At 51.2% G+C, this 26,279-nt stretch overlaps 1 protein-coding gene across 3 annotated transcripts in view; it reads left to right on the forward strand.

The window, feature by feature from the left end:
- LOC122369298 (cardioacceleratory peptide receptor-like) overlaps positions 1-26,279 on the forward strand; it is a 61,174-nt gene that overhangs the window by 18,794 nt on the left and 16,101 nt on the right. Inside the window, exons 1-5 of one of the 3 annotated variants that reach the window (XM_043343956.1) lie at positions 615-806; positions 20,753-21,294; positions 21,550-21,685; positions 23,185-23,288; positions 24,807-24,900. In XM_043343956.1, coding sequence (XP_043199891.1) covers positions 21,190-21,294; positions 21,550-21,685; positions 23,185-23,288; positions 24,807-24,900 — 439 coding nt within the window. In that variant the 5' untranslated portion in view covers positions 615-806; positions 20,753-21,189. Of the gene's footprint in view, positions 1-614; positions 807-20,752; positions 21,295-21,549; positions 21,686-23,184; positions 23,289-24,806; positions 24,901-26,279 lie in introns of those variants that run through there. The other 2 variants (XM_043343939.1, XM_043343948.1) reach the window with 2 other exon arrangements.

The raw sequence follows: 26,279 nt of genomic DNA on the forward strand, positions 1-26,279 counted from the left end.
CTATCTCCTGCATGTCTCATTTCCCTGCGAGCAATTTCCTGGCACTGAGGCTGTCGCAAAGTTGGGACATTTCAAGACCGTGCAGAGGTTCACTTATTACTTCGAAGGACTAGTGACTTGACCTGCCTGACCTCAAAATGCGGTTTGAGTTACCAGACCCGCGCTCAAATCACAAAATTCCGAGAAATTGCGAAATATATCAAGGCTGCCACCAGCCACTCTCGGCCGGAGAAGGCTAAATTTTGCGATAAAGCTATATTTTTGGTCACCTTAAACCAAAAGGCAATGCTGGTCCTTAACGAGTTGAATTCTAATAATCTTAACAAATTATGGGCTTCTAAAGACACTCCATTCTATCATATCTACTGCAAGAGCTTTCCTTGCTGCTGTTTTTGTCGTCTTCTCTCGTCTTGTCACCGCCATCCGTTGGAGATCTGCACAATCGACATTAGGGCCCCCTAATGAAGTTTAGTGGCTCGACGAGGCGCGAATTGAAGACTCCGCGAGCCGCCTGGTCCGAGGCAGGGTCGGGAGAACACTCTGTGGGGAGGGGGCGAGGACGGGGAGGGAGGGGGAAACGGGACGGAGGGGACAGCCGTCAGTCTGCGGCAGAGGCCGGCGGGGAGCGGAGATGGACCGCGGACAGCGCGTCCCTGTGTGATAGAGCGTGTGCTTTACGTCCTGTGAGTCGGGCTCGTGAGAAGTGTGGGTACGGCGCCTAGTGAGCACCATCGAGGACGACTCAGTGGAGAAACGGGGCATGGACACCGCTTATCACTACGACCGCGACAGTCACGGCATGGCAGGTGGGTCCGGTACGCCGGCACCAGCGTCCTCCACATGGGTCATGTGTGATATGGCTGGCTGTGTTGACGAGTTACCGGGTACCTGTTATGAGTCGTGTTGTGCGTGTGTTTGTTACACCGGCAGCGGAGGGTGCCGGGCCGTTCCAGGCTGACAACGTCGAGATTGGGCCGGTACACGGCCGACGCCGGGCGAGGGGCGTGCAGGCCGACAGCGCCGACACAGGGCCATGGCGGCCGACAGACCGGGTGCCGGGCCGTTCAGGCCGACAGCGCCGACACAGGGCCATGGCGGCCGACAGACCGGGTGCCGGGCCGTTTCAGGCCGACAGCGCCGACACAGGGCCAAGGCGGCCGACAGACCGGGTGCCGGGCCGTTTCAGGCCGACAGCGCCGACACAGGGCCATGGCGGCCGACAGACCGGGTGCCGGGCCGTTTCAGGCCGACAGCGCCGACACAGGGCCATGGCGGCCGACAGACCGGGTGCCGGGCCGTTTCAGGCCGACAGCGCCGACACAGGGCCCATTGCGGCCGACCGACCGGGTGCCGGGCCGTTTTCAGGCCGACAGCGCCGACACAGGGCCATGGCGGCCGACAGACCGGGTGCCGGGCCGTTTCAGGCCGACAGCGCCGACACTGGGCCACAGTGGCCGACAGACCGGGTGCCGGGCCTGTTTCAGGCCGACGACGTCGAGATTGGGCCGGTAACGGCCGACGCCGGGCGCCGGGCCGTGCAGGCCGACAGCGCCGACACAGGGCCATGGCGGCCGACAGACCGGGCGCCGGGCCGTGCAGGCCGACAGCGCCGACACAGGGCCACCGCGGCCGACAGACCGGGTGCCGGGCCGTTTCAGGCCGACAGCGCCGACACAGGGCCAGGGCGGCCGACAGACCGGGTGCCGGGCCGTTTCAGGCCGACAGCGCCGACACAGGGCCACAGCGGCCGACAGACCGGGTGCCGGGCCGGTTCAGGCCGACAGCGCCGACACAGGGCCACAGCGGCCGACAGACCGGGTGCCGGGCCGTTTCAGGCCAACAGCGCTGACACTGGGCCGGCTAGCGGCCAACAGCACGGGTGCAAGGCCGTCAGACTGTCAGCGCCGACACGGGTGGTGGTCGACGGGTGCCGGGCCGCCCGCGCGCAGCGGGGCTCGGCGGCGGCGGCGCGGCGGCGCCCGTGCCGGGCCGGCTGCGGTCGAACCGGAGGAGCCGGGATACAGATGGTTTACGACCCTGGGTGGCCGAGGGTGCCGGGCCGCCCGCGCGGCGGGGCTCAGTGACGGCGGCGCGGCGGCGTCCGTGCCGGGCCCGTGCGCGGCGGCGTCCGTGCCGGGCCGGCTGCGGTCGAACCGGCGGAGCCGGGCTACAGATGGTTTACGACCCTGGACCCCTCCCCCTCCCCTTTATGGCAGGCCCGCCCCAGACGGCGGGACACGAATCGAGTATCACTGGTCCGTTGGGAGTATCACGTGTCTGGGGGGAGTATCACTCTTCTGTCTGGTGGGAGTATCACTAATCTCCTGCGCAGTGAGAGGGGACGACGGTGACAACAGAGGCGGGCCGCGAGTGGCGCGTTTGGTGGCGTGATTGCGCGTGTGTGGTAGGATAGCGTGCGTGTGCTGGCATCACGCGGCCTCTATCGTGCACGGTACGGTGGTGAGAGCCAGAGCGGGACGCGGACCATGGACTCCGCGCAACACTACGGACCCGGCACCGTTGGAATGGCAGGTGGGTCCGGTCCGCCGGTATCTGCATCGTAACCACGTGCTGTGTGCAGTGTCGTTGGCTGTATGTATCGTGTTCGGCGACTGACCTGGGAATGTTAGGTCAGTTCGGTACGAGGCCTGGCAGAGGCCGGTTCGGACAGAGGCCGGTTCGGTGAAGCCGGTGCGGACAGAGGCCGGTTCGTGAGGCCGGTGCGGGCAGAGGCCGGTTCGTGAGGCCGGTGCGGACAGAGGCCGGTTCGTGAGGCCGGTGCGGACAGAGGCCGGTTCGTGAGGCCGGTGCGGACAGAGGCCGGTTCGTGAGGCCGGTGCGGACAGAGGCCGGTTCGTGAGGCCGGTGCGGACAGAGGCCGGTTCGGTGAGGCCAGTGCGGGCAGAGGCCGGTTCGGTGAGGCCGGTGCAGACAGAGGCCGGTTCGGCGAGGCCGGTTTGGCGACTGACCTGGGAATGTTAGGTCAGTCCGGTGCGAGGCCTGGCAGAGGCGGGTGCGGACAGAGGCCGGTTCGATGAGGCCGGTGCAGACAGAGGCCGGTTCGGCGAGGCGGTTCGGTGACTGACCTGGGAATGTTAGGTCAGTTCGGTATGAGGCCTGGCAGAGGCCGGTTCGGACTGCGGCCGGTTCGGTGAGGTCGGTGCGGACAGAGGCCGGTTCGGCGACTGACCTGGTAATGTTAGGTCAGTGCGGTACAGGCCTGGCAGAGGCCGGATCGGCGACGGACCTGGGAATGCGAGGTTCGCACGGCGGGCGCCACGACGGGGTCTGAGTGACATGGCTTGGATACGTTAGGTCAGTTCGGTGCGTGACCGGGCAGCGGCCGATTCCGCCCTGACCTGGGAACTTGGGTCGGGCCGGTGGGCGAACGTCATAGGTGACCGCGGGGGTGAGCGGATAATGCCCCGGCTTTACTTGGTAATGGATCGGTTTGAGGTTGGCCTGGTATAACGTATAGTGGTCTGCCCGGCGAGTGGGTTTGGCGGCATTCTCCCACGACACGGCCAGAGCGGCTCGGCGTCGGACGCTGGTTGCGGCGCCAACGGGCGTCGGTCAACGGGCGCGGCACGCCGCAGACGGCCTGTCACCGTCTCGGGATCCGCTGGTTTATGTCCACAGCTGGTTTATGAGCGCAGGTGTCCTTTTATGGCAAACCGTATCCAGCGCCGTCCTGGGCCGTCGCGAGGCGTGTTATATGACCGTTAATTGGGGGACCGCCGCGCCGGGCCGGCCGATGCGGGGCGGCGGCTAGGCGGGGTCGCCGCCCTCGTTGGGCTCGGACGGTCGGCTAGGAGGAGGAGGGGGGTCCCGAGGGGGAGGGGAAGGCGAGACGAGTATGACAGTCCTGAGACACAGGGACCGTCGTGATGGCGAGCGAGTGGCCCGGAGGGGTGTTCACGGGCACCGCACACTGCTGCGTGCGGTGTGTGCGGTACGTCCAGCAGGCGGGGGGGGGGGGGGGGGGGTAGGGGATGGGTAGGTGGCTCTGACGTCACGGCTGCGTGCGGTGGACGGTCCGCTGTGGCCGGCCACAGCGGTTGCTGTGTGCGGTGACGCAAGGCTGACGTAGGGACGCAGTGGGCGGAGCTTGAAGGCTGTGTGCGGTCCGACCGCAGACAGGAGGGGTGTTCACGGGCACCGCACACTGCTGCGTGCGGTGTGTGCGGTACGTCCAGCAGGCGTGGGGGTAGGGGATGGGTAGGCGGCTCTGACGTCACGGCTGCGTGCGGTGGACGGTCCGCTGTGGCCAGTCCCGACCGGCCACAGCGGTCGCTGTGTGCGGTGACGCAAGGCTGACGTAGGGACGCAGTGGGCGGAGCTTGGAGGCTGTGTGCGGTCCGACCGCACACAGGGTCCGTGAACAGCCCTAGGGTCCGTGAACAGCCCTCCGGTTTCCCTGCCGTGGGTTATATGACCGTTGGGGACCGCCGCGCCGGGCCGGCCGCGGCGCGGCGGCTCGACGGGGTCGCCGCCCTCGTTGGGCTTGGACGGTCGGCCGGGAGGAGGACCCCCCCCCCGCCCCGGGGAGGGAAGGGGAAGGCGGGACGAGTATGACATTGGCGTGCCGGCTTCCGATGACACGCTCACTTACTTCGTGGGAGTTATGAGACGTGCGGGACTAGCAGTGGCCAGCGCGCGGCAGTATCTGGCAGCAGTGAGACGCTTTCATCTACAGTGGGGGCGGCCAATGGCGGTCGGGATACCCCCCTAATCCAGCGGCCGCGTTCCGGGGCTACGAGCACCGAAGCGGTGGGGCGGAGCCCCGCCGGCAGGCGCTCGACATATCCGCTCTTCGACGGCTGTAAACGCGTTTGGGGTCGTTATTTTCATCGGTCTTGGACCAGCGGTGCGTGTGGGTTGCATGCATGTTAGCGTTTTACGGCGGCCTGCGGAGCAACGAATTCCTTTTTCACCGACCCCGCGCGTCAGGCCATGGCCATGCGGCCGAGAGATTTCATGACGCATGATGATCTGGACCGGTTCGCAGCGCCCGCGGCCCCAGCGCGGAATGGTGGGAACCCAGGCCCCGGGGGAGGGTTTCGTAATGGCCGAGTGACATGTAGGCGTCATGTTCAACGGAACGTGATAACAGCCAAATGGGAATGGGAGCACGGGACAATGGCGATAGAGGAGGAAACACTAATCGACATTAGGGCCCCCTAATGAAGTTTAGTGGCTCGACGAGGCGCGAATTGAAGACTCCGCGAGCCGCCTGGTCCGAGGCAGGGTCGGGAGAACACTCTGTGGGGAGGGGGCGAGGACGGGGAGGGAGGGGGAAACGGGACGGAGGGGACAGCCGTCAGTCTGCGGCAGAGGCCGGCGGGGAGCGGAGATGGACCGCGGACAGCGCGTCCCCCGCCCACCATCCCCACACAGCGGCCCCTCTTCCTTTCTTTTTCTCTCCTTCTCTCGTTTTTTTTTTAACTCCACTCCTGCTTCGTTGTCTTTGTTAGTTGTCCCCAGTAATAGGTACCGTCGTCTCACCCAAGGTTGTGGTAGATGAGGAGCGCAACCAAAAAGTGGGTGAGTACGGCCAATAACAGCCGTGGTAGATGAGGAGCGCAACCAAAAAGTGGGTGAGTACGGCCAATAACAGCCGGCTGTTGTTGTTTTCGGCCCTCGGTCAATAGGAGATGGTCGGCCACCTCGGACGTTGTCGCACTAATATCAACAGATGGTCTCCTCAAGTCAACCAGAGACCAGTGGTCCGGTGAACTCTCTGCATTACGGACCGTAAGCTCACATCTGGTGAAAAGGATGAGAGCAAAGCAACGCTCTATATCTTGAGAATCCCACAAAAACAGAGCCACTAGCCCATTACAGTTGTCCTGCTTACCAACGATAAAATGCCTAAGGTTGGAAAAAATCATAGGCATTCTTAACCCGCGCCCCAGTGGCGGTCTCAGCCAACTTCGCCCTAGTGAGGGGGGGCATATGTTATCACCCACCTCTAACTCAAAAACTAAGAGGGCTAGAAAGACGCGGTAAAAAGCAGTCGATAGCTCTCAATGCGTACGTTTGAAAGTATTTCAGTCATTTTTCACCTTAGAGCAATATTGGGGTCACCAGAGGTCATCAAAGGTCGAAATTTGCCAATTGTCATTATATTTTTCAGAAAACATGCCGCTATCTCAGGAACTATGGTAGCTAGAATAACGCAGGGAAGAGCAATCGATAGCTTTTGAACTCTTCTTTTGAAAAGGTCATTATCAATATTGACCTCAGGTCAACGGTTTGGCCTCCAGAGGGCAAAAAGTCCAAAAATAGCTGTTTTTACGAAAAGTGTTTTTCGACAATTACTTTCGACTACAAAAAGCCACGACATTTCTATTGCCAGAATCGTGTTCCTCTCGCCGAGACGCGTCGAATGAACTATAACTTGACCTTGAAAGTTCAAGCTGAAAATTCGACCTCAGGTCAAGGTCATGACCTTACCGGAAAAGGTCATGTTGCATATTAGTCGATGCGTCTCAACAAGACAAACACAATGAGACCATCCCCAGCGTTCTATCTCTTTCCAATCGCGAGTTATTGGCAAAAAACTGTTTGTAGCCTCAAGTGACCTCGGATGACCTGTCTAGAGGCTATCAGCAAAAATGACACCTTGGTCATCACGAGTGGACTAAATCATTGTGATTCTGAAATATTTGGACTGTTCCGATGCGTACACACGGATCTAGAGGCATTTTCATTTTTCTCCATTGACTTGTAATGGAAAGGTTTCGCCACTGACCTGACCTTAGGTCACGGATATAAAAAATCCGAGATATACAAATTGTAGGCGCCCATAACAGCATGCAATCCACCAAGTTTGAAACCTTTCTGACAAAAACTGCAGGCTGGACATGATTGCAAACTTTTTTTAGGCTTGGTCAGTTAACTTGACCTGGTGACCTGACCTGACATGACCTGGGGTCAAAAATTTCACACATTGTCCAAAATTGATGTACCAAAAGCTACCCCAAGCGGCGCGGCGCTACGCGCCGCGGTTTTTTATTCACACGCAAAAAACGCGACAGGGTGGTAACATATGCCCCCCCCCCCACTGGGGCGAAGGTTAAGACTTGAAAAACCTAAGGCTTTTCAAGTCTTAAGAAAAGAAAATAATTGAATAAGAGAATGTCGAAACGCCAATTTACCCACGACAAATAAGTGATCATAGCTGTTATCCATCACTGACAGCTCTTTCCAGGCATCACAAATAATTTTCAATCATTCGAATGGGTGCTGAATTCGAAATAGACAAGTACGCTCCCAAAACTATCCTGACAAGTTGTTAAACTAAAAAGTCAATCAGAGCTCATCTAATGTCAATGACGTTGGCCTAGCCTTCACGTGAGCTCTATACGGATAGGTAATAGGTATACCCTCCATAATATATGTGATAAACATCATTTCACGTGTTGGAACGTTTCCAACCACAGCAGTCTGGAAACGCACGGAAAATATGCGCTAACATGTGCAAAATTTCTATTCTAGCAGGCCTGCAGTTGCTTGGGGACAGCTCCGACTGCGCGGGCCAGCGGACTCTGGGACAACTCCAACTGGTCCCAGCAAGCCGCCAGCCTTTCCTTTCCTTATAATAGCACGTGAATGAGCTATTTTTATTCATGAACCTCCAACAAGCGACATGGTCAGAACAGCAAACCGTCAATCACTGATTTGCGCATAATGTTCAAAACCGTTTCACTGAGTTTCGTGACACAAATTTTTTAGGCATATGTCTAGGGCAATGTTTATAATAATAAGTAAGTACAATCAACTTAATTTTATAGAGAATTGAACGCTCTTTCTAATGGTGTTTACAATTTATCGATAAAGTGGAAATTTTCTGATTTACAGACATTTTATGTTAGGGCCTAGGGGTTCCAATTTTTTTGGATCACCCTGTACATCTTGGATCTATGATCTCATATGATCTGACGATAAATTAAGAACATGGATCTATGATCTGAGTGGATCCCATCATGCACCACATTTGAAACCATGTTTTATCCATCGCATGTGTGCGGCGTTTGCCAGCTTCTAATGTGTAGGGAGGAGGGGGGGGGGGGGTCGGTTGGACCCCCCTTGCCGTTTGGCCCCTGATCGAGCTAGAGCTTCGCGAAAAAAAAAACGAGCGTATTGCCCGTGACGAGAGGAAGCCAATGATACCCAATGTTAAGATCCTAGGTCATTGTTGACCTTCCAGGTCAGGTCAATGACCCAAAAGTCGGGAAAATCGGGACCTGTTAGAAAGTCGTTAAGTGTGGCTGCCAAGATATTTTCGGGGTGCTGATCACGAATATCGTGTTAGTTTTGATCACAGATGATGTCTTTAAGCATTTAGACCAGGTCGGGTCAGGTCAGGTCAGGTCAGGTCAACCAGTAGGGGTCGTGACGGCGTTTCGTAGTGACGTGTCAACCGCCTCTAACAGCTTCGTAACATGTTACGAAGGCACTTAAACTTTTTCGGAAATGTTCAAATGGTTGCTAAATTCGAATTGAGCTCCAAAAACTAGCCTAGAAACATGTAAAACTCGAAAAAGTGAACCGAGGTCACCAAAGGTCACTGACCTGACCTGACCCTCAGGTGACCTTGACATCTACCCTAATGCAAGGGAGCAACAGCAAATCACATGTTTGAACGTTTGAAACCACGAAAAGCTTGCAAACGCGCGGCAAATGCGAGCCGACTACGCCGAATCGCGATTCCGGCCAAGCATGTCCTCGAGAAATAGGTCACAGGTCAAAGGTCATTTGGGTCAGGGTCATGAACTTTTCAGAGTAGGTGTAAAATTGATCATCTTGAGGGTACGGAAAGTTTCGTCGCGATCGGCCGCTTTTTGCGCGAGTTATTTGCGAAAAACCATGGGGGGGGGGGGTTCGTCCGACCCCCCCCCCCCCCTACACATGCGAGGGTTTAATCATAGCCTTGGGTTTAATGTTATTTGGTTCATGGTGATGACATTTTTCAGGGAAGCTGTAAAATTCATTAACTCAATTGATTGAATTGATTGGGTATTACCCAAGTTTCGTCCAGATCCGTCGCTTTATAAGCTAGGACCTAGATAATCGTGAATGATCTAGGAAAGGGGGTTCGTTCGACCCATCTGTAGGTGCGAGGAGGTCTCAGACCAAGCGCTTATATACCGGCTTTAAAAGCTCAGGGCAAAGACCCCAAAATCGCTTTCACGTATTCGCTAAATGGTATTGTCGAAGTAATCGGTCTGTGACAAGTTTGGAGCATTCAATGTATTGACATTCAGTCAGTCACATTAAAGGGACCCTCCCACCTTCAAAAAAGTTAATGAATTGGCATGAAAGTGATGTCGCTCGGTTCAGAAAGAGCAAAAACGAATATCTACCAAATTTCATCGAAAAATATTCACCGGTTTTCAAGATATTAGACTTTTACTTTTGTTTACTTTTTGGGATCTCCGCTGTTCCTAGCGACTTTATTTGAAAGTGCGGCATTTGTTGCGCGCAAAGCAGCATATACCACCGCGTGCTACAAAACGTTTTAGTCAAACATTTAACGGACGTTCGAAAGCCTGATGACGTCATCAGATTCCCGTAATGGTTAACCCTAGAACGCCTAGGGGGGGGGGGGGTTGTATCAACCCCCCCCTGAGGTTTTTTCGAAGTGCACGCTAAACGGCTTGTCGTAGCGGGCTGAAATTTTCAATACCCTCTGGGGCAACCTTTGCGCATCTTTTGCCGAAAAAAAATTGATCGGGTCATGTCAGGTCACGGAGTTATGACGTCATAAGAGGTACAGCCTCCGGCCGGATTTTCACAAACTGAGTGCCAACGCCCGAGGTTTCCTGCCGGTGGTACGGACATCGGTTGATGGATCGTGATGAAACTTCCCATGCATGTTGGAGCAAGTATTGGCTATCATATGGTATAAGAAATTTGACCGGGTCAGGTCAGGTCACGGAGCTATGACGTCACAAGAGGAACAGCGTCCGGTACTATTTTTGAAAAGCGCCCGAACCACTATTTTGCTAATTCTTGTCACCTCAATGGGAATATGCAGCAATATTAGCTTCTATAGGGAGCAAATGGACCTCCCAAATCCAAAAATACCATCAGATTTCAAAAATTTAAATTTGGATTTTTCGAATTCCTGCCGCCGACTGTGACCTTGCCGACTTCCGGCGCTCCCAACGCGCCATTTTTAGAGCTAGGGAAACGAAATACATACCAAACGATAGAGAATTGATCAAGGAACACGATAGTGAAGGTTTCAAGTCGATATCTCCCACCGTTTTGCCGCAATCGCCGCCGAAAATTGAAAAAAGTCTATTTTTCCGAAAATTTGACCTTTGACCGGTCAAAAGTAGGTCAAATGTTGACCTAGGACCAAAAAATATACCACCAATCGCGAGATCTCGTTGAGAGCAATCCGTTGGTTTTTTTCGCTAAGCTCTACGACCTTCCGTTTCGAAACGCCAGGGGGGGTCGTAACAACCCCCCCCCCCTGGTCGTTCGTGTTATGAGAAATGGCCTGGTCGTGCGAGGGTTAAGAGATAGGGACTAGAGGTGGCAATATGTGGACCCGAGGACCCGGTCCAAAGAACCAGTCTGGACCCATCTGGGTCCAGACCGGTTCCTGGAAATTTTCTGACGGGTCCAACCGGGTCCTACTCCTACCATAAACTATACATCTTGCACACTACACATTATTGCAAAATATGAGTGAATGTTTCTTTGCACACAGTAGCTCATGAATATTCCCAGTGGGAAATAGGCTGTTTTACATGATGTAACTAATGATACCTACAAGTAGTTTGTATTAATTGACTTTTGGGAAACGGGTCCAACTGGTTCCGATTCCAACTAAGACCGGGTCCGACTGGTTCCAGAAATGTCCAGCCGGGTCTGGTTCGAGTCTGGTTCCCAAAATTTTCATCTTTTGCCACCTCTAATAGGGACCACGCTTGTCCCACCCTGCAAGTAAAGGGAAGAAATTTCTTGAACACCATAAAGCTGCGGGGGTTGCGACCAGGATAAATGGTGCTTTCTGAGCCTGGCCGCAAACTTGGCTATCTCAACTCAAAACTAATGTTAAGGTGGGAGGGTCCCTTTAAGTGGTATACGAGTATGTTATGTTGGGAAAAGGTCAACTAAGATGTTAGCTAAAGTTCAAGGTCAGGTCAAAGCCAGCTGACCAGTTGAGCAGGCTAGTTTGTGAAAATGATGCTGCATATGACATATCAAATGATGTGATGGCTCACTTTGAGTTAAGTGGTGCGTGTGCCTTTTCAGAATCAATTGTCAATTTGATCAGGGACTACCGACAAAAAACTCCGATGATCTCGAATGGCCTTAGTGAGTCTCCTTACTCCTTTATGATGGCCTCTCCGAGGCACAGTATGATACAGCAGTGCGAGAATAACCTTTTTATGATATCGGCCGCTTTGTGAATGCGCACTTAAAACCAATATGACACTTTTGAAGTAAGGAAGTTTTAAAAAGCCCTTACTTCAAATACTTTATTTGTGACTATAGTATTCTTCAAAGATTTGCCACTACTAAACTGAAAAGCAGAGTTCGCAGTTCCGCGGCATGTCAACATCTTGGTAGTGCGTAAATCCCAACTGCTCGCTGATTTGTGGTGCTAACGAGATGTGTGCGCGCCGTGACGCCCAGGGGGGGGGAGGGGGAGAACGGATCAGACTGGGGGGAGGGGCCTCCCCCGGGTGACACCAGATAGCTGCCTGTGGCACGTCACAACTGGATGAACACAATTCTGCGCCGTGATTTTCGCATGACTGCAGTCGAAAATAGAACTTCGAGTTATCATACGCAATAACGAAAGCAACTGATACTTATTGCTACAGTGATGTCGAATGGATCCGGGATATATGCGGGATATTCTGTTGTCATATTACCCATGTTATTAGTTTTGTGGACCTGCTTTCACGTCATAGGCGCGTCGAGTTTGTAATATCATATCCTCGCTGGTCTGCTTTCTTTGTTGTTGATAGCACGCCCAGATCATCTAGCCGATCTGATCTAGGAAACCAAAGATGGCAGATGACTCACGTAAAATGGAATGGGCTTGTGACGTTGTTTGTTGAGGTCAGTGACTTTAATTTCTCACCCATTTTCATCATCACGCGGCAAGGATAATGACATGTAGCGACAATTCGTGCTTGCAGACGGAACAAAATTTCTTCATCTTGGTCATTAGCTAAGGAATAATGTTTAGTACAAGTGACCTCCAGTCCTTCGATATTCCTAAAGCAATTCTCACCGGCGCTCCTCGTCATCGGCTCCCTACTTCTTACCAACTCTTCCCGTCCCCATCTCGCTTCTCACCAGCTCGGTCTGTCCCCAGCTCTCCTCCCACGGGCGCCGCTCGTCCCCAGCTCCCCTCCCACGGGCGCCGCTCGTCCCCAGCTCTCCTCTCTCACCTCGCTTTACCCGGGTGAGCTGAGCGGTGTCTGTCAGCTGTGCCAGAGGAGGCGGTGCCCTCTCAGCGTTCCATGTGAAGGAGCTATCTGTCACGGACGCTATGGTCTCGACTGTGTGACGAGTGTCGCCCCTCAGACGCGTACGGAGCCGCAGCTGCTCCAACACTCCGGGCCAAACTACCGTCAAAGAGGACAGTCTGTCAACCAGGGGTGACTGCTTTGGACCCACCTCTGCCGCGGTCTAAACGTAAACGAGCGGTCATAGATTGTGCTTGAGGGCTTTTATCTGGAAGTGGGACCTTCAGCCATCCATCAGCCCATGGGCTACAGTTTTGTCTTTCCATGTGTGACTGTTTGCTCCCTTGGAAAGCGTCTGTCGCGATGCTACCGTCCGTTTCGTGCCATCCTTGCCGTCCTTGCTGACCGTTCTCGTGTCGTCCTTGCTGTCCGTTCTATCCTTCCCGTTCTGTCCTTCCCGGTCCGTCCCGTCCCGTCCCGTCCAATTCCCGTCCCGTTCCGTCCCGTTCCATCCCGCTCCTTCCGTTCCCTTTCCCTGCCCGGCCGACCCCACTGTCGGGCTGTGTACCCGGAGGAGTGATGACGCCGGTTCGTCCTCCGGGTGTCAGTGGGACAGCCGCGCCAGCCCCGCCCCGGGGTGCAGCTGGCACCGCCCCCGGCCGCCGATTTAGGGCCGCTCAGACAGATACTGGCGGCACAGTTGGCGGCCAGGCCCCGATTGTGACCATGATTGACGTGCCCGGCCCGGCAACATCGTGCGCGCGTGCGTCGTCTTGGCGTCTTGGGGACAGATTTCCGTATTGATCAGGAACTGTGCATCGAGGAGCTAAATCATTCGCTAATTGGAAAATAATGGTGAGGTTGATGGACAGCTGTGGTGAAGCCGGCGAATGTTTTTGAAGGCATGGAATGGGTGTGCATTAATATCAATTGTTCAAGTTGATGGCTTTTAATAGTTAATGTCATAAATGGTACACTCCAAAGGCCATTTACCCAGCATGAGTGTAGGCTTAGGGAATATAAAACAAGAAAGGACGTATGGCAAAATAGAAAACAAAAGAATGAACAATGGCTGCTCTAGACATTTATAGTTTGTACACAATCAAAAGGCAGCACGGGACGTCAAACAAAGAAGAGTGCTGATCATGACATTTCTCAAAAAAAAAAAATGAATGGCAAACATGATATTTCTCATCCGTGATAAATTTTGCTATTTTATTTTCTGCTGGCTTACGACCATTCACGAATGTTTTTAGGACGACAGGTTGAAAACTTCCGCAAAACTCATTCGGATGTCAATTCAACGACATAAACCAGAAGCCGTGCGAAAAACTCTGACAAAAACTGAGCACGGCCCCTAAACCTACCCGGTGCCGGTGTCGGTACCTCTGAGATCACCCAATTCTGAGCCAACTGGCTGCGCGCTGCGCGTGAGGCCACTTCTCACTGTCTCAGCTGAGCTACTATATTGCGCCCGCTAAGCCATGCGGGTTTACGCGTACCGCAATATCAGAAAGTGTGCGGACTTCGGAGTGCGTGGGCAGATCACCAACGCGCCGCTAAAATGGTGCGTGGCCCAGCACCGGATACTGCGAAACCGCTGACCTTTCCGCTCATTGGCGGCTTTGTTGAAGACGCAGCCGTGCGTTGATTGAGACCTGGGGCACGGCACGACGACAGGGCCGCTTCACGTGTGGTGGAGTCTTGTTCCTTCACCGCACTGACCTATACCTACGCTTTAAAATGATCAATTGAGGGTTAACTTACAACATTACACCAAAGCCGAAACGAAGATGAAATTGGACATTGACGTTTCTATTACCAAATGATGAGATGACATAGACAGATGAGATAATTAGCTCTCAAAATGGTTGTATCCAATAACTCATTAGGTAACAACACCCCGCACTCGTAAGCTAAGAACACGTAAGCTACGTTAGATGGCAGACTGCAGCTGGTGCAGTTCCCTGAAATCACTGGGGCTGAATTTTCACAGCAGTCGTTCGTGCTTTGGATGCCGGGCACGGCCTCGGTAACGACTTCAGAGGGTGTGCTGGGAACCTCCGAGGAAGACCAGCGCCGCTAACAGGGTTATCCGCACCGCGGCCAATAGGACACCGGGGTAACCAGAACAGGTGATTACGGGGTGAAATTGCGTTACTCAATACGGCACTGGGCCCAGCGGGTGGCAGCGCGCCGCCGCCGCCGCCGCCGCCGCCGCCCCGGAAGCTGCGCTGTCTGTGGTGAAAGACTCGCGTAGGCTAGCCGATCTCGTGGCCGTTGCTGGGTGGTTGATCAACATATTTGGGGACTGCGAATGTTTGGGGCAGGCCTTGGGCTTTTCGAGTGGCAAAAGCTCAAGGCTTGCCTCAAACTTGGCGTGTTGTGCGTGTTGTGTATTTCGGTTAGCTGCGTTGGTATGGAGTAGTTTACTTTTTAAGTGGATATTGACTGAACTTAAATGGTTGGGTAAATGGCTTGGTGAAAACTTGGGCTGTGAGGTGAATACCCTTGAATCTAACTTTGAGTATTGTCAAAGGGAGCTTGTGCGGTGGTTGCGCGAGTGTATTGAACGAAAGATGCGTGCACTTAGCGTCCATTAGAAAGCAGCTGTAGCGGTCCAGCCCGCCAATACCTTTCATGATGTCGAAACTTTTCTGCTTTTGTCGATAGAAGCATAGGTAGTATGAAGTACACATAGATACAGGGAGTCCAAAAAATGGATATTATTATTTTTTGTTATAACTCCGAAAATAAGCACTGGAAATTTGAAAATGGCACATTCAGTGAAACATGGCAAAACAGACGGCATGTGCCACATGGCATGAAAACCATTTGTCCGTGTGTCTATCTGACTGTCTGTCTGTCTGCTCATCGTCCTTTACTCTCTCTCTCTCTCTCTCTCTCTCTCTCTCTCTCTCTCTCTCTCTCTCTCTCTCTCTCTCTCTCTCTCTCTCTCTCTCTCTCTCACTCTCACTCTCACTCTCACTCTCACTCTCACTCTCACTCTCACTCTCACTCTCACTCTCACTCTCACTCTCGCTCTCACTCTCACTCTCACTCTCACTCTCAGTCTCTCACTCTTTCTTTCTTTCTTTCTTTCTTTCTTTCTTTCTTTCTTTCTTTCTTTCTTTCTTTCTTTCTTTCTTTCTTTCTTTTTTTCTTTCTTTTTTCTTTCTTTCTTTCTTTCTGGTTCTCTCACTCTCCCTCCCTCTTTCTCTCTCCAGCATGGCTTTATTGCGCATCGTCGCTCCTTGCATCCCATTGGCGCAGCCACCGCGGAAAGAAACAAGCCGTCATTACCACTGACTTCAACGGGAACTTTGGAAGCGTTCAAACAAAGTGAGCGAGAAGAGGAAATAATTCGATGTTCCCATAAAAGCTTTCGGTGAATCTGAGATTTGGATGGACTTGTAGTGCAGAGGCAGACACGCCTCCAGACAGTTACTGTCTGGAGGCGTACTGCAGTGCAGCCTATGGAGATAGGTACGAGAAGTAGGTGATTCGCCTATACTGACTTACGAGCATGTGACACCCGCTGTGATCGTCTGATAACTCATTATATAATTTGGCATTTCAATTATCCAAAAAGCAGGATGGCAATATCCAATTTGCTGGAGAATGCTGCTCAAATTTGGGTGTTTTTGGATTTTTTAACGAAATAAATGTTCAGAAATGTATTCTTTTTCCATTTTAACATTTCATTTTAATAGACGTAAAACAAATAGGGCTTATTCTGTGCATCAGTCGGAGCGCTGTCATCCTGTGCACAACAATTTCAGAAAGGGGCGACGCGTCCAGTACCCAGTATGCCATGGGTGCCCGAGACTATGCATTGTCCTCTGTCCAGCATATATCCCCTTCGCGGCTCCTTCCTCGCCCAGCACCCAACACCGCGGCCCGGTCACGCGTTTCTCAGGGGGATCGGTGCCATGGCCGGCGCCTGTTTGGTCAGCTATCGTCTTGTCTCTATTCGGGGGCCATTAGACGCGTCTCTCATCTCCGCGTCTCCTGGCGCGCCGAGTCACACCGCTGGGGCTGGTCCCACGCCCGCCCCACCCCGCCCCTGCCCCACCCCGCCCCCTCCACCGTCCCGGCCCCCCATCTCCTGGTGTTCCTTGCCGACCCAGAGCCGCACACAGGCGCACCGATTGCCGGTACTGTGTGCGATGTGCACGGTATACATATGTGACCCATAAATCACTGTAACCTCCCTGTTTTGCGCCGGCTGAACGTCTGACGTGGTTTAGAATGGGTCGCCTGGGAAATATGCTTACGCTGTTGTGACGAAGACCCTGCATTGCCTTGCTGCATGCAGGAGCGCACAAATGATGCATAGAATATACAGGAGGCACTGGTGAGTGAAGGAGGCTCACGGACAGTGAGCATATATGTATTCGTATGCGACCGAGGCCAAAGCTTACATCATCGCCGCACTGGTATCGACCAAAAATGGCCGAGAAGAGAGATCTGAATATGTCTACTGTCGTTTTCGATGATGTTATAAGTAGGTAACATAAAGTCTTTCAATTTTAATTTTTGCGCGGTGAGAGTTGAACAGATTTGAACATTTTCTATAACCCTGAATTCTAGAAAAAGGCACGAGCCTATGGACTTTCATTTCATGGTCAGCTCAGCACTCAGCCTGTGCTCTGGCGAGAGATAACTCCGCAAAGTGTGAATACGGTGTCGAATGTTATCCCTTCCACCTATATCAATCGTCATAACTTGAGGCCTGTGGGATTAGGAGTGTTCTAGCCTAGGTGGTTTTATAACGTACCGGCGGTTTCACTGGTGTTTTTTTCTTTTTCAGACCAAGCTGTACATATAGAAATAGATTACGCTGTTGAACTATTGTGCCGTGGTGCTTAGTGGCCCTGCGTGAGTGCCGGCTCAAAGGCGAAAAACGCTTAACGATTTTGAATGTGTTAGCTAGAAATAGTCAAAGCTGTCTCTGGGTGACACATACGCACGCAGGCGAGAAGCATGCTTTTTCACCTCTGGCTGTGCCTGCCGTGCTTGCTCGAGGCAGTTCGCACCCTACTGAATGTTTACCATTCAGGAAATTCAACTGTTGTGCCTCACTCGTAATGTAATATGCCCCAATCCGCTTAGAAACCTATTCTGATATAATGATGATGCATTATATGATGCACATTGATGCCACGCATTAGATGAATGACTCATCTAATGCGTGCGATTTAATTTACATCAAAGCAGTCAACTACTCGAATGCAATATCCTAGTCTTTTAGTTTTTGCACCAAACACTTGCGGCGTTGAGCCGTCATGCTGGTGATACTTTGACCAAAATTTAGGTCAAAGAACATACATTTCATGCCACATCTAAAACACAGCCGTCGGCCAGTTAAAGGGACCCTCCCACCTTAACATTAGTTTTGAGTTGAGATAGCCAAGTTTGCGGCCAGGCTCAGAAACCACCATTTATCCTGGTCGCAACCCCCGCAGCTTTATGGTGTTCAAGAAATTTCTTCCCTTTACTTGCAGGGTGGGACCAGCGTGGTCCCTATCTCTTAACCATTACGGGAATCTGATGACGTCATCAAGCTTTCGAACGTCCGTTAAATGTTTGACTAAAACGTTTTGTAGCACGTGGTGGTATACGCTGCTTTGCGCGCAACAAATGCCGCACTTTCAAATAAAGTCGCTAGGAACAGCGGGAATCCCAAAAAGTAAACAAAAATAAAAGTCTAATATCTTGAAAACCGGTGAATATTTTTCGATGAAATTTGGTAGATATTCGTTTTTGCTCTTTCTGAACCGAGCGACATCACTTTCATGCCAATTCATTAACTTTTTTGAAGGTGGGAGGGTCCCTTTAAGCCAACAGCTGTCTCTCGGCCAGCCCATGAACCATTTTATAATATCCTTGGTTTCTGCAATTGTTTCCTTGCGGACTTTTGTTGGGCCATTATGTTGGCATGTTGAGCTGTGTTGATTGGCCTACGAGGCATGTGGCCAGCTCCCGCTTTTATGGAGGCCATCTGAAGAGCTGTTGTCGTTTTATTTGGCGGAGGCTGGTGGGCGGGCGGGGCGCTCGGACGCCGGTCCTCCGACACATCACTGCAGTTTATGTGTCATCAGCCGTCACTGGGGCTCAGCCGGCCCGACCGCGTCCCCGTTTCATTTCTTCTATCTGGAAGCGGGACTGCCAGCGGCGTTCCGGTTCCGCGCGGAGCGGCGGAAATCAGTTCCGGTTCTGGTTCCGCGCGGAGCGGAGTTCAGTTCCGGTTCGGGTCCGCCCGCCGCGGACTGCGCCGATGGGAGGTCGTCTCAGGCGGAGGGTGGTCCGCGGTGGTCCAGCTGTGTGGTCCGCGATGGTCCAGCTGTGTGGTCCGCGGTGGTCCAGCTGTGTGATCCGCGATGGTCCAGCTGTGTGGTCCGCGATGGTCCAGCTGTGTGGTCCGCGATGGTCCGCCCGTGTCGCCCGCAGCCGTATACAACTGTAGACGTATAACCGGGTGTATGTATATCCGGATATCCAGTACCACCACGTAACAATTGACACCCCGTTATCACAGCATCTGAACTTATAAAGTCTTTCATTTTAAATATGAACGTTTATAATGCTTATGAGGCTCATTGCATTGTGCACACAGAATACCATGAAGACACAATGAACTTCGATTTGTAGTAAATGATAGAAATGATTAGAGGTTTAGATGAAAGAAACCAAAAACAATGAAATCCTTTATTTCGTATATCAGCTACCAAAATACCATCGCCCATCAACCATCAACCATCAACCTGGTTTATCTCACGCCAACGTCTGAAGCACACTCGTAAATGCACGGATTTCTGCCCACCAGCTCTATCTCACTCAGACGCGCTGCTCTGTGGCAGAGCGGCGTCAAATTAAGACTGCCGCGTCGTTCCGCCTGCCGCGCACTGCGGCTGCCGTCGTAACCGACACTCGGCAGCGGTTCCGCGTGCGATGATAAGGTCTGGCATTTCGGGCCGCGGTCGGAGTGACGCGCTCGGACTGGGTGGGTGTGCGACAGATGGATGCTGGACCACCGTGGACACGAATATAGTCACAGTCATCTGTGCCCGCCTTGCCACAAAGTGACCGCATATAGCCGCATGCAGGAGCTGCATAATGGGAACGATTTAAAAGAAGCCAGCTATTCTTTTACTGTCTGTGATTGAGTTGTAAATTTCAGCTTCCCGACCTTATCTGGAAGGAAATAAATTGCGAGGCACGAACCATTGAATGTGTTTGTCCATTTGTTTCAGCTTCAATAGGTTTGGTTCCTTGATGCATCGAGGCACAAGCAACTGTGCAATGCTGAATCTGCAGCAGTACAATACATGTGTGCTATTTTAGAATGTTTATGCTACACCTGTGTGCAATCAGGCGGGTGAAATATATCGCAAAAGCATAAGTAGCTTGTAAAGGCTGTGTGATATGTATTTCGAGGAAATATTCATTACATAATACATTTGCGTAGCTGGTCATGGTCCACTGGACAAAATTGATTGTTGGTCAAAGTTATGTCATGTCAATAAATCACGGGAGCCCGCCAGTTCATGTCCGGGGTATACATAGTTAGTGTCATTCCACGAAATAGACGACAGGCATGGAGACAGCTTGATCAGTCTCATTCCGTTCGGATTTGACGGTACACAATGGTATTGTGTGAGCCTGTTTAAACTGAGCGTCTGTATAGGTGCGTGATCCGTGTTTTTTTTACAATATACATTCTTCTTGGAAAACGATGCGAATGTTATTCACTTATTCTAAAGATTAGGGTGTGCTCGTGTAAGTCATAACACATTTAGGTATGCATGGTTGGCCACATGCGTGTGGTCAGGATTTAACCTGCAGCTGAAGAGACAGTCGGTGAGCCGGACGAACGCTGTCATAATAAGCTAAAATTTACGGTACCAGGAGGACAATAGCAAACGTCACACAACAGTTGGGTCTGCGTAATTTATGGGATGTTGCGACAGTTTGAATATGTCATCCTGTTTCGTAATAAAGCACGCTTTTGGTGGTCGTGCCACAGGCAAAAGCGAGTTCCGTTTTTGGTCGTTTCCGCCACGGTCCGAATGTTATAGGCCATTGCGCGCCGAATTCGGTCAGTGGCCACAGGTTGCTGACCCGACCCCATTGACTGATTTAGCACTCTTCCAGCTTCGTCTGTACAAATCAAACACACTAATCCTTTGACTGAGAGTTGGTAATTTGTCAACTAGATATGTTCCCATAGCGCTACCTGCAGCTGTTCATCATACCGCGTCATTGCTTAGTTCAGCAATTAATCATGGTTTCTGTTTGTGTTGCAGTTTTGCGTGAAGCTGCTAATCAGCCAAGAGTCCGCTGACAGCGCAAACTTCGAAAAAGTATCTGCAACAGAAAAGGAAGTCTTCTGTCTCCATAACAACTAAACACAGCCGAGAAAATCACATCGGATAAATTGAAGATGGCTGTGTTTGTGCGAACAAGTTAAGTCCTTATGACATAAGCCTTGAGGGTCACGAAAAAAGAAGCGAGCAGTAAGAAACGGAGCCAATCCATGTTGTTTACAGCGATACGGACATTCGTCAAATGACAGGTTGTGCGTCAGTTGCGGTCAGTCTCGGTGCCCTCCGAGCAGAAATCTGTAGCGCCTCCTAGAGTGACGTCATCACCAGCAGCGCCTCCCTGTGACGTCACCAGCCGCAGCGCCTCCCAGTGACGTCACCAGCAGACGAGCGGCCGCTGTGGACATCAGCCAGTGAACATGACGTCCACGCTACCAGAGGAGCCGGCGATGGAGGGCCTGGAGAACAACAGTAGCACCGCTGACGCCAATGCCACCAGCCTGGACAGCTTTTACTTTTACAAGGTGAGAAGATCGGAGACTGATGATCTGTGTACAGTCGCAGGATCTTTTTTTAGCAGGTATAGACAATACTGAGGCAGGGGGATTCGTGATAGAGGAGCATGCATTGATATTCACACAGGTTCAGGTAAAAACCATGGTCCGTTACGAATACACTTGGGGCAGTATGCTCCAAGTAACTTATTGGGGAACTCTGAAATGGACAACCAGCATTAATTCTGGTCGTCAGAGATGCTGATGCCACTCTGTTTCCGGCAGGTGGAGCAGCTTACCTTTCTCTGCATCATGTTCGCCGTCATCGTCTGCGCCAACTCACTGCTGCTCATCAGCCTCGTGTCGGCCAAGTCGAGAAAGTCCAGAACCAACTTCTTCATCATGCACCTGGCGCTGGCAGGTAAGTTAGTCGTTATGATTTTGAAAATAAAATCATCGCTGATGCATAACTAAGACAGAAAAAGCGCGCTATAAGCGGATTCCGTATGCAGGTTTTTTATATTTTAGGACGAGCCGAAAACTGTTTGCAAGATTTTTTTTTTCACAATGCTAAACTTATCGACCTTTTGACCTTTTGTGATCCACCCTGACCCTGAGGCACGCTGTAAACGTGCAACCTTTGCTACTGAATCATCATGAGTTTGCCAACATAAAGTTTGTCTATAGTCACCGAAATCTATAGCGTGCGGTTTCGGCCAGAGAGGTAGCCTGCACTCTGCGGTGCGGCCGTCACCGAGCTGCTGAATACCATAGAGATCTAATATACATATTATGTATATAATTATGTATGTATTATGTACATATTATTATGTATATAAGATCTCTATGCTGAATACGATTTACGTCAAAATGTTCGGCCTATATGTCGATCATTTTGATTGACATTTATCGTTCGGAAAACGATGACGGTGGTTGATGGTGTTTGCAATTCTTTTACGATGTTGATACGCGCGTTTAGCTTGACCGCACGAATGCGTGTCGCCATAAAGCGATCCCTTCCTAGGCAGTTTCCATTTTATGTTTCCGGTGGCCGCTCGTTTGCCTTTGCAAATTTTACATGCCTCCTGGGTTGTAAACCGAGTGCCGTGCGATAGCGAAATCCTCAGACTTCATGGAGGATTCTAGTCTTCAGAAGTGGATTCTTATTTGTGTGGTGGGCACTGGGCATAGCTGAATCGTTCGGTGTAAACTGGTGTCTGACACAGAGAATCTGGATTAAAAAAATATCTATCGAATTAAATCGAGGCCCTTATTTACATTCTTGTTAAGACATTGATTGCATGCGATGAAGAAACATCAAAAACTCCAAGTCGGGGAACGAAAAACAAGACATCGAAAGACGGACAACATATTGTAATTCATAAAATGAACATCGCCCCTAGCAGAAGGAAATGCTTGCTACTGGTGACTTAGCAATCCATACTCCATAAGCTGCGTGGATCTATTCTGTAGTTCCCACGATTCACGAGCTTTATAGGCGAACTTGCATCGGGGAAGTCCAGCATTCCTCGTTAAATCTCATATGGGTCGACATGGGGATAACAGATGATCGGAAATGATGCTCGGAAACCAATGATGGAGCGCCGGACCGATCGGATCGCCCTAATATCTGACCGATCCGCCGCCCGTGATTCATACAAACTCGGACTGATCTGGCGATAGGTCCATCCGATTTGGCCAGTTTGTATTAGTACTCGCGCCTGTTTCACAAGCACAGCTCCATGTCACCTGAAATCGTTTCCTTTTAAGTTTGGCAGCGACCCATCCTTTCCCATTTCAAATGGTGTTGCTCTTCCCCGTAGTTTCTCTGTAACATGTTACGTCATTTTCTTTGACGCCAATTATCGGACTGGGCCTTTGTGATATTTCTTCGACTTGACGTTTCCTCTCGGCCGACAGATCTGTTGGTGGGCCTCATCAGTGTCGTTACCGACGTCGTTGGAAAGTTTACCGTGGTCTGGTACGGCGGAGCTATCGCCTGTAAAATCGTCAAATACTTCCAGGTAAGTGCACTAGACGGGATCTAAGAAGGGCCCGCCCTTTGACATTTTCAGACGGCTTCGAAACTGCTCGGAGCGAGTAGTGAGGGACCAGAACTAGCCCAAAATAGTGCAATTACGTGCGACTTCAAGATTGGAATGGCTTCAATAATATTAGGAGGGAACATTACAGAAAATTAGCCCATAATTGCTGTGTTTGCTAGTCTCGAATGAACAAGCCGCAAAACATGCTCTGGCGTCGGTGCTAAACGTACTTGTGGGCACTCGAAGTGGATTCCATACCTCGGTCAAGCCAGTTTTTACATACACACGCGTTCGATAAAATAACTACCACCAAAGCTCGCTGGGCGTTTTGTCCCGCCATCGCCTCCCCACACCTCCCTTGTAACTGTGATTTCTGTCGCGGTTTCTTCGCCCTGCAATGTCTGCATACTCAGCGACGGCTGGTGTGTCACCGGCGTCTTTCCGCCGACCTCGGCGGTGTCCAATAACGCTCATGTTGACGGGCAGCCACCGGCGCACCCGTCACGTCCATCAGGGTCGATTTGTAGCCCACGGCGGCGGCCACATATTGCCGCCGACTGACGGCCTGACGGACTGCTGCAGGGACCGCCCTTTGGCCCTTATCACTTGGTGTTACAGCGAGATCGCTCAGATCAGTGTACATACAGATAGACAGTTAGCACAGTGTGTAGAGTTAGACAGATACCTACAGGAAGGGCTAATTTGATTTTTCGAAGTATCATATTCTAAGCTTGTCAACTGGAACGAGAGCGAGACATGAGGGAGGATGAACGCATATCCATGGTTCATTGGTCACAGCAAATGACGTAGGTGACTGTTGAGTCCTTCAAAAAGAATGTTTGCTATTTTTCATTTGTTTTCCTTGCGATATCTTTTCCTTACGAGGAGTATTTCAAAGAAAGAATTCACTTTTATAAGTAATTTCACCGCGCTGTTAATTCCATCTACAGTAAACAGCTCTGATTTCATTTCATGATACACTAGCAGAATTATTGAGCGATAAGGACTTTTCCTAGCATTCTGTCGATTCAACTCATCTTGTATGCACTGTTATGGTCGTTCTGATCCACAAATTTCGGTGGAATGCAGGTTGACAGAGTGACATTTATCCATGCTGCGTTGGGTTTCGATTAAGGAAGGCGTGGACTTAGCAGATTACGCTAGACTTATGGGTTTCTCATTTATGAGATTACTCAATCGATTGTGCTGCATCTGTTTCTAAATGCATTTTCAAATTATTTCGGTGAATTTATCGATAAGCATATTTATCGACCTCTGTCCATTCAAAAAGGGCCATGAACATCAACCTTGACTCTCGACCCCCGAAACCGGCCCCTTATCCATGGCCCGGCCATGCCCCCTGGCCCTCGACCTCTGACTCCAACCCCTCACTCATGACCCCTGAATTTGACCCCTGACCATCGACACCTGGTTCTCGACCCCTGACCCCAGCAGTTGACCCCGACCCTGACCTCCTGATGGTCTGTTTCGTTGCAGGTTCTGGTGACCTTCTCGTCCACATATGTGCTGGTGGCACTCAGCATAGACCGGTGTGACGCCATCATACACCCGATGCGATTTATCGGCAGCTGTGAGTACTCTTCTCATAGGCAACAGGCATCTGTGGGCTGTGAGTAGGTACTCTTTCGGCAGTTGCGAGTTCCTCTAGTTATCGACCGCCGTGAGTGTTCTGAGGCAGTACGAATACTCTTTCAGCTGGTGTAAGTACTCTATCGGCGGCAATATTTTTGAGTGCTCACATTAGCCACTGTGAGCGTTCTATAATCATCTCTGAGTACTAGGCAGCAGAGCTGTGAATGCTTCTTAGGCAGCTGCCAATTATTCTGTATTGGCGGCTGGTGGTATCTATCGGCAACTGAGTAGTGAGTGCTTTATGAGCAGCTATTAGTACTCATTCGACACCAGTGAGTGTTTCCTGGCAACACGATATATGTTGTTCATATGCATAGTTATTAATAGTTACTACGCCAAGTCCCACGCACACTGAACAATCCGTAGCAACTAGCAACACGGTTCTAAATTGGAAAAGCTCGCGGCCTGCATTGGTCCAGTGTGACTTTTTACCCTTCAGCAACAATTAAAACCATGTTTACGTCGATGTTTCTAGGAAATGCGTACACAACGCACATGGTTTGTGAGCTTGTAAAAAAAAAATGGGAAAGTCTTGCAGTGGCATATTATAGAGGTGTTGTGCATCCCCATAGCGATATTAACTTTTTTTATTAAAAAGTAGGTACTATGGTACCCGAAAGAGTCGAGGATTCGTAAGAAGTGAGGCCTCGGGGACCAGCGGGGGTAAGTGTGCCTGCAAAAATTTAACTTTCACGACGTAAACAGGTATGGCAATATGTTTGCCAGTGACAATGTAACGTTTGCGAACCGTTACAAACGGATTTTATTGAGCCTATGTCTCAAGAAACACATTTGTCATCCAGCTACATGCTTGAGTCTATAGTTACCTTCAGCCATAGAAGGCTAGACAGTGGCAGACACGGTAAATATCTGCCCCATTGATCACAAATTCGAGCATAGATGGTGATTTGAATTCGAGTACATTATGCATAATTTTACCGAAACGTTGAAAAGCAGTGTAATGCGCACATTTTATGAGGGGTATATAGAAGGACATTGATTGTTCTTTAATTCAGGAAATGGGAGTGGGAGCCAAAATAATATACAATCGGTACCTATTGAAATTTGGCTGCCTTCAAATCGACTATACTGCGCACACCAAGGGTGCATTCGCGGGCATCTCCACCACCGCAGACATTACGGACAGTGTCCGTACAAGTTTTGGAAGGTCTGAAAACTTGCATGGAATGTCGGCGAAAGTTGCAACTGTGCAATATTTGTATGTCTGGGAGTTATGGACGAGGCGCAGTACTATATATATGGCAGAGTTGGTGTCGTCTCTGCATTGATCTAGTTTACTAAAGGCAATAACTCGGA

The sequence above is a fragment of the Amphibalanus amphitrite genome, unplaced genomic scaffold (genome assembly GCF_019059575.1).
Source record: "Amphibalanus amphitrite isolate SeventyFive unplaced genomic scaffold, NRLGWU_Aamphi_draft 000033F_arrow, whole genome shotgun sequence".
In the NCBI taxonomy this organism is placed as follows: domain Eukaryota; kingdom Metazoa; phylum Arthropoda; class Thecostraca; order Balanomorpha; family Balanidae; genus Amphibalanus; species Amphibalanus amphitrite.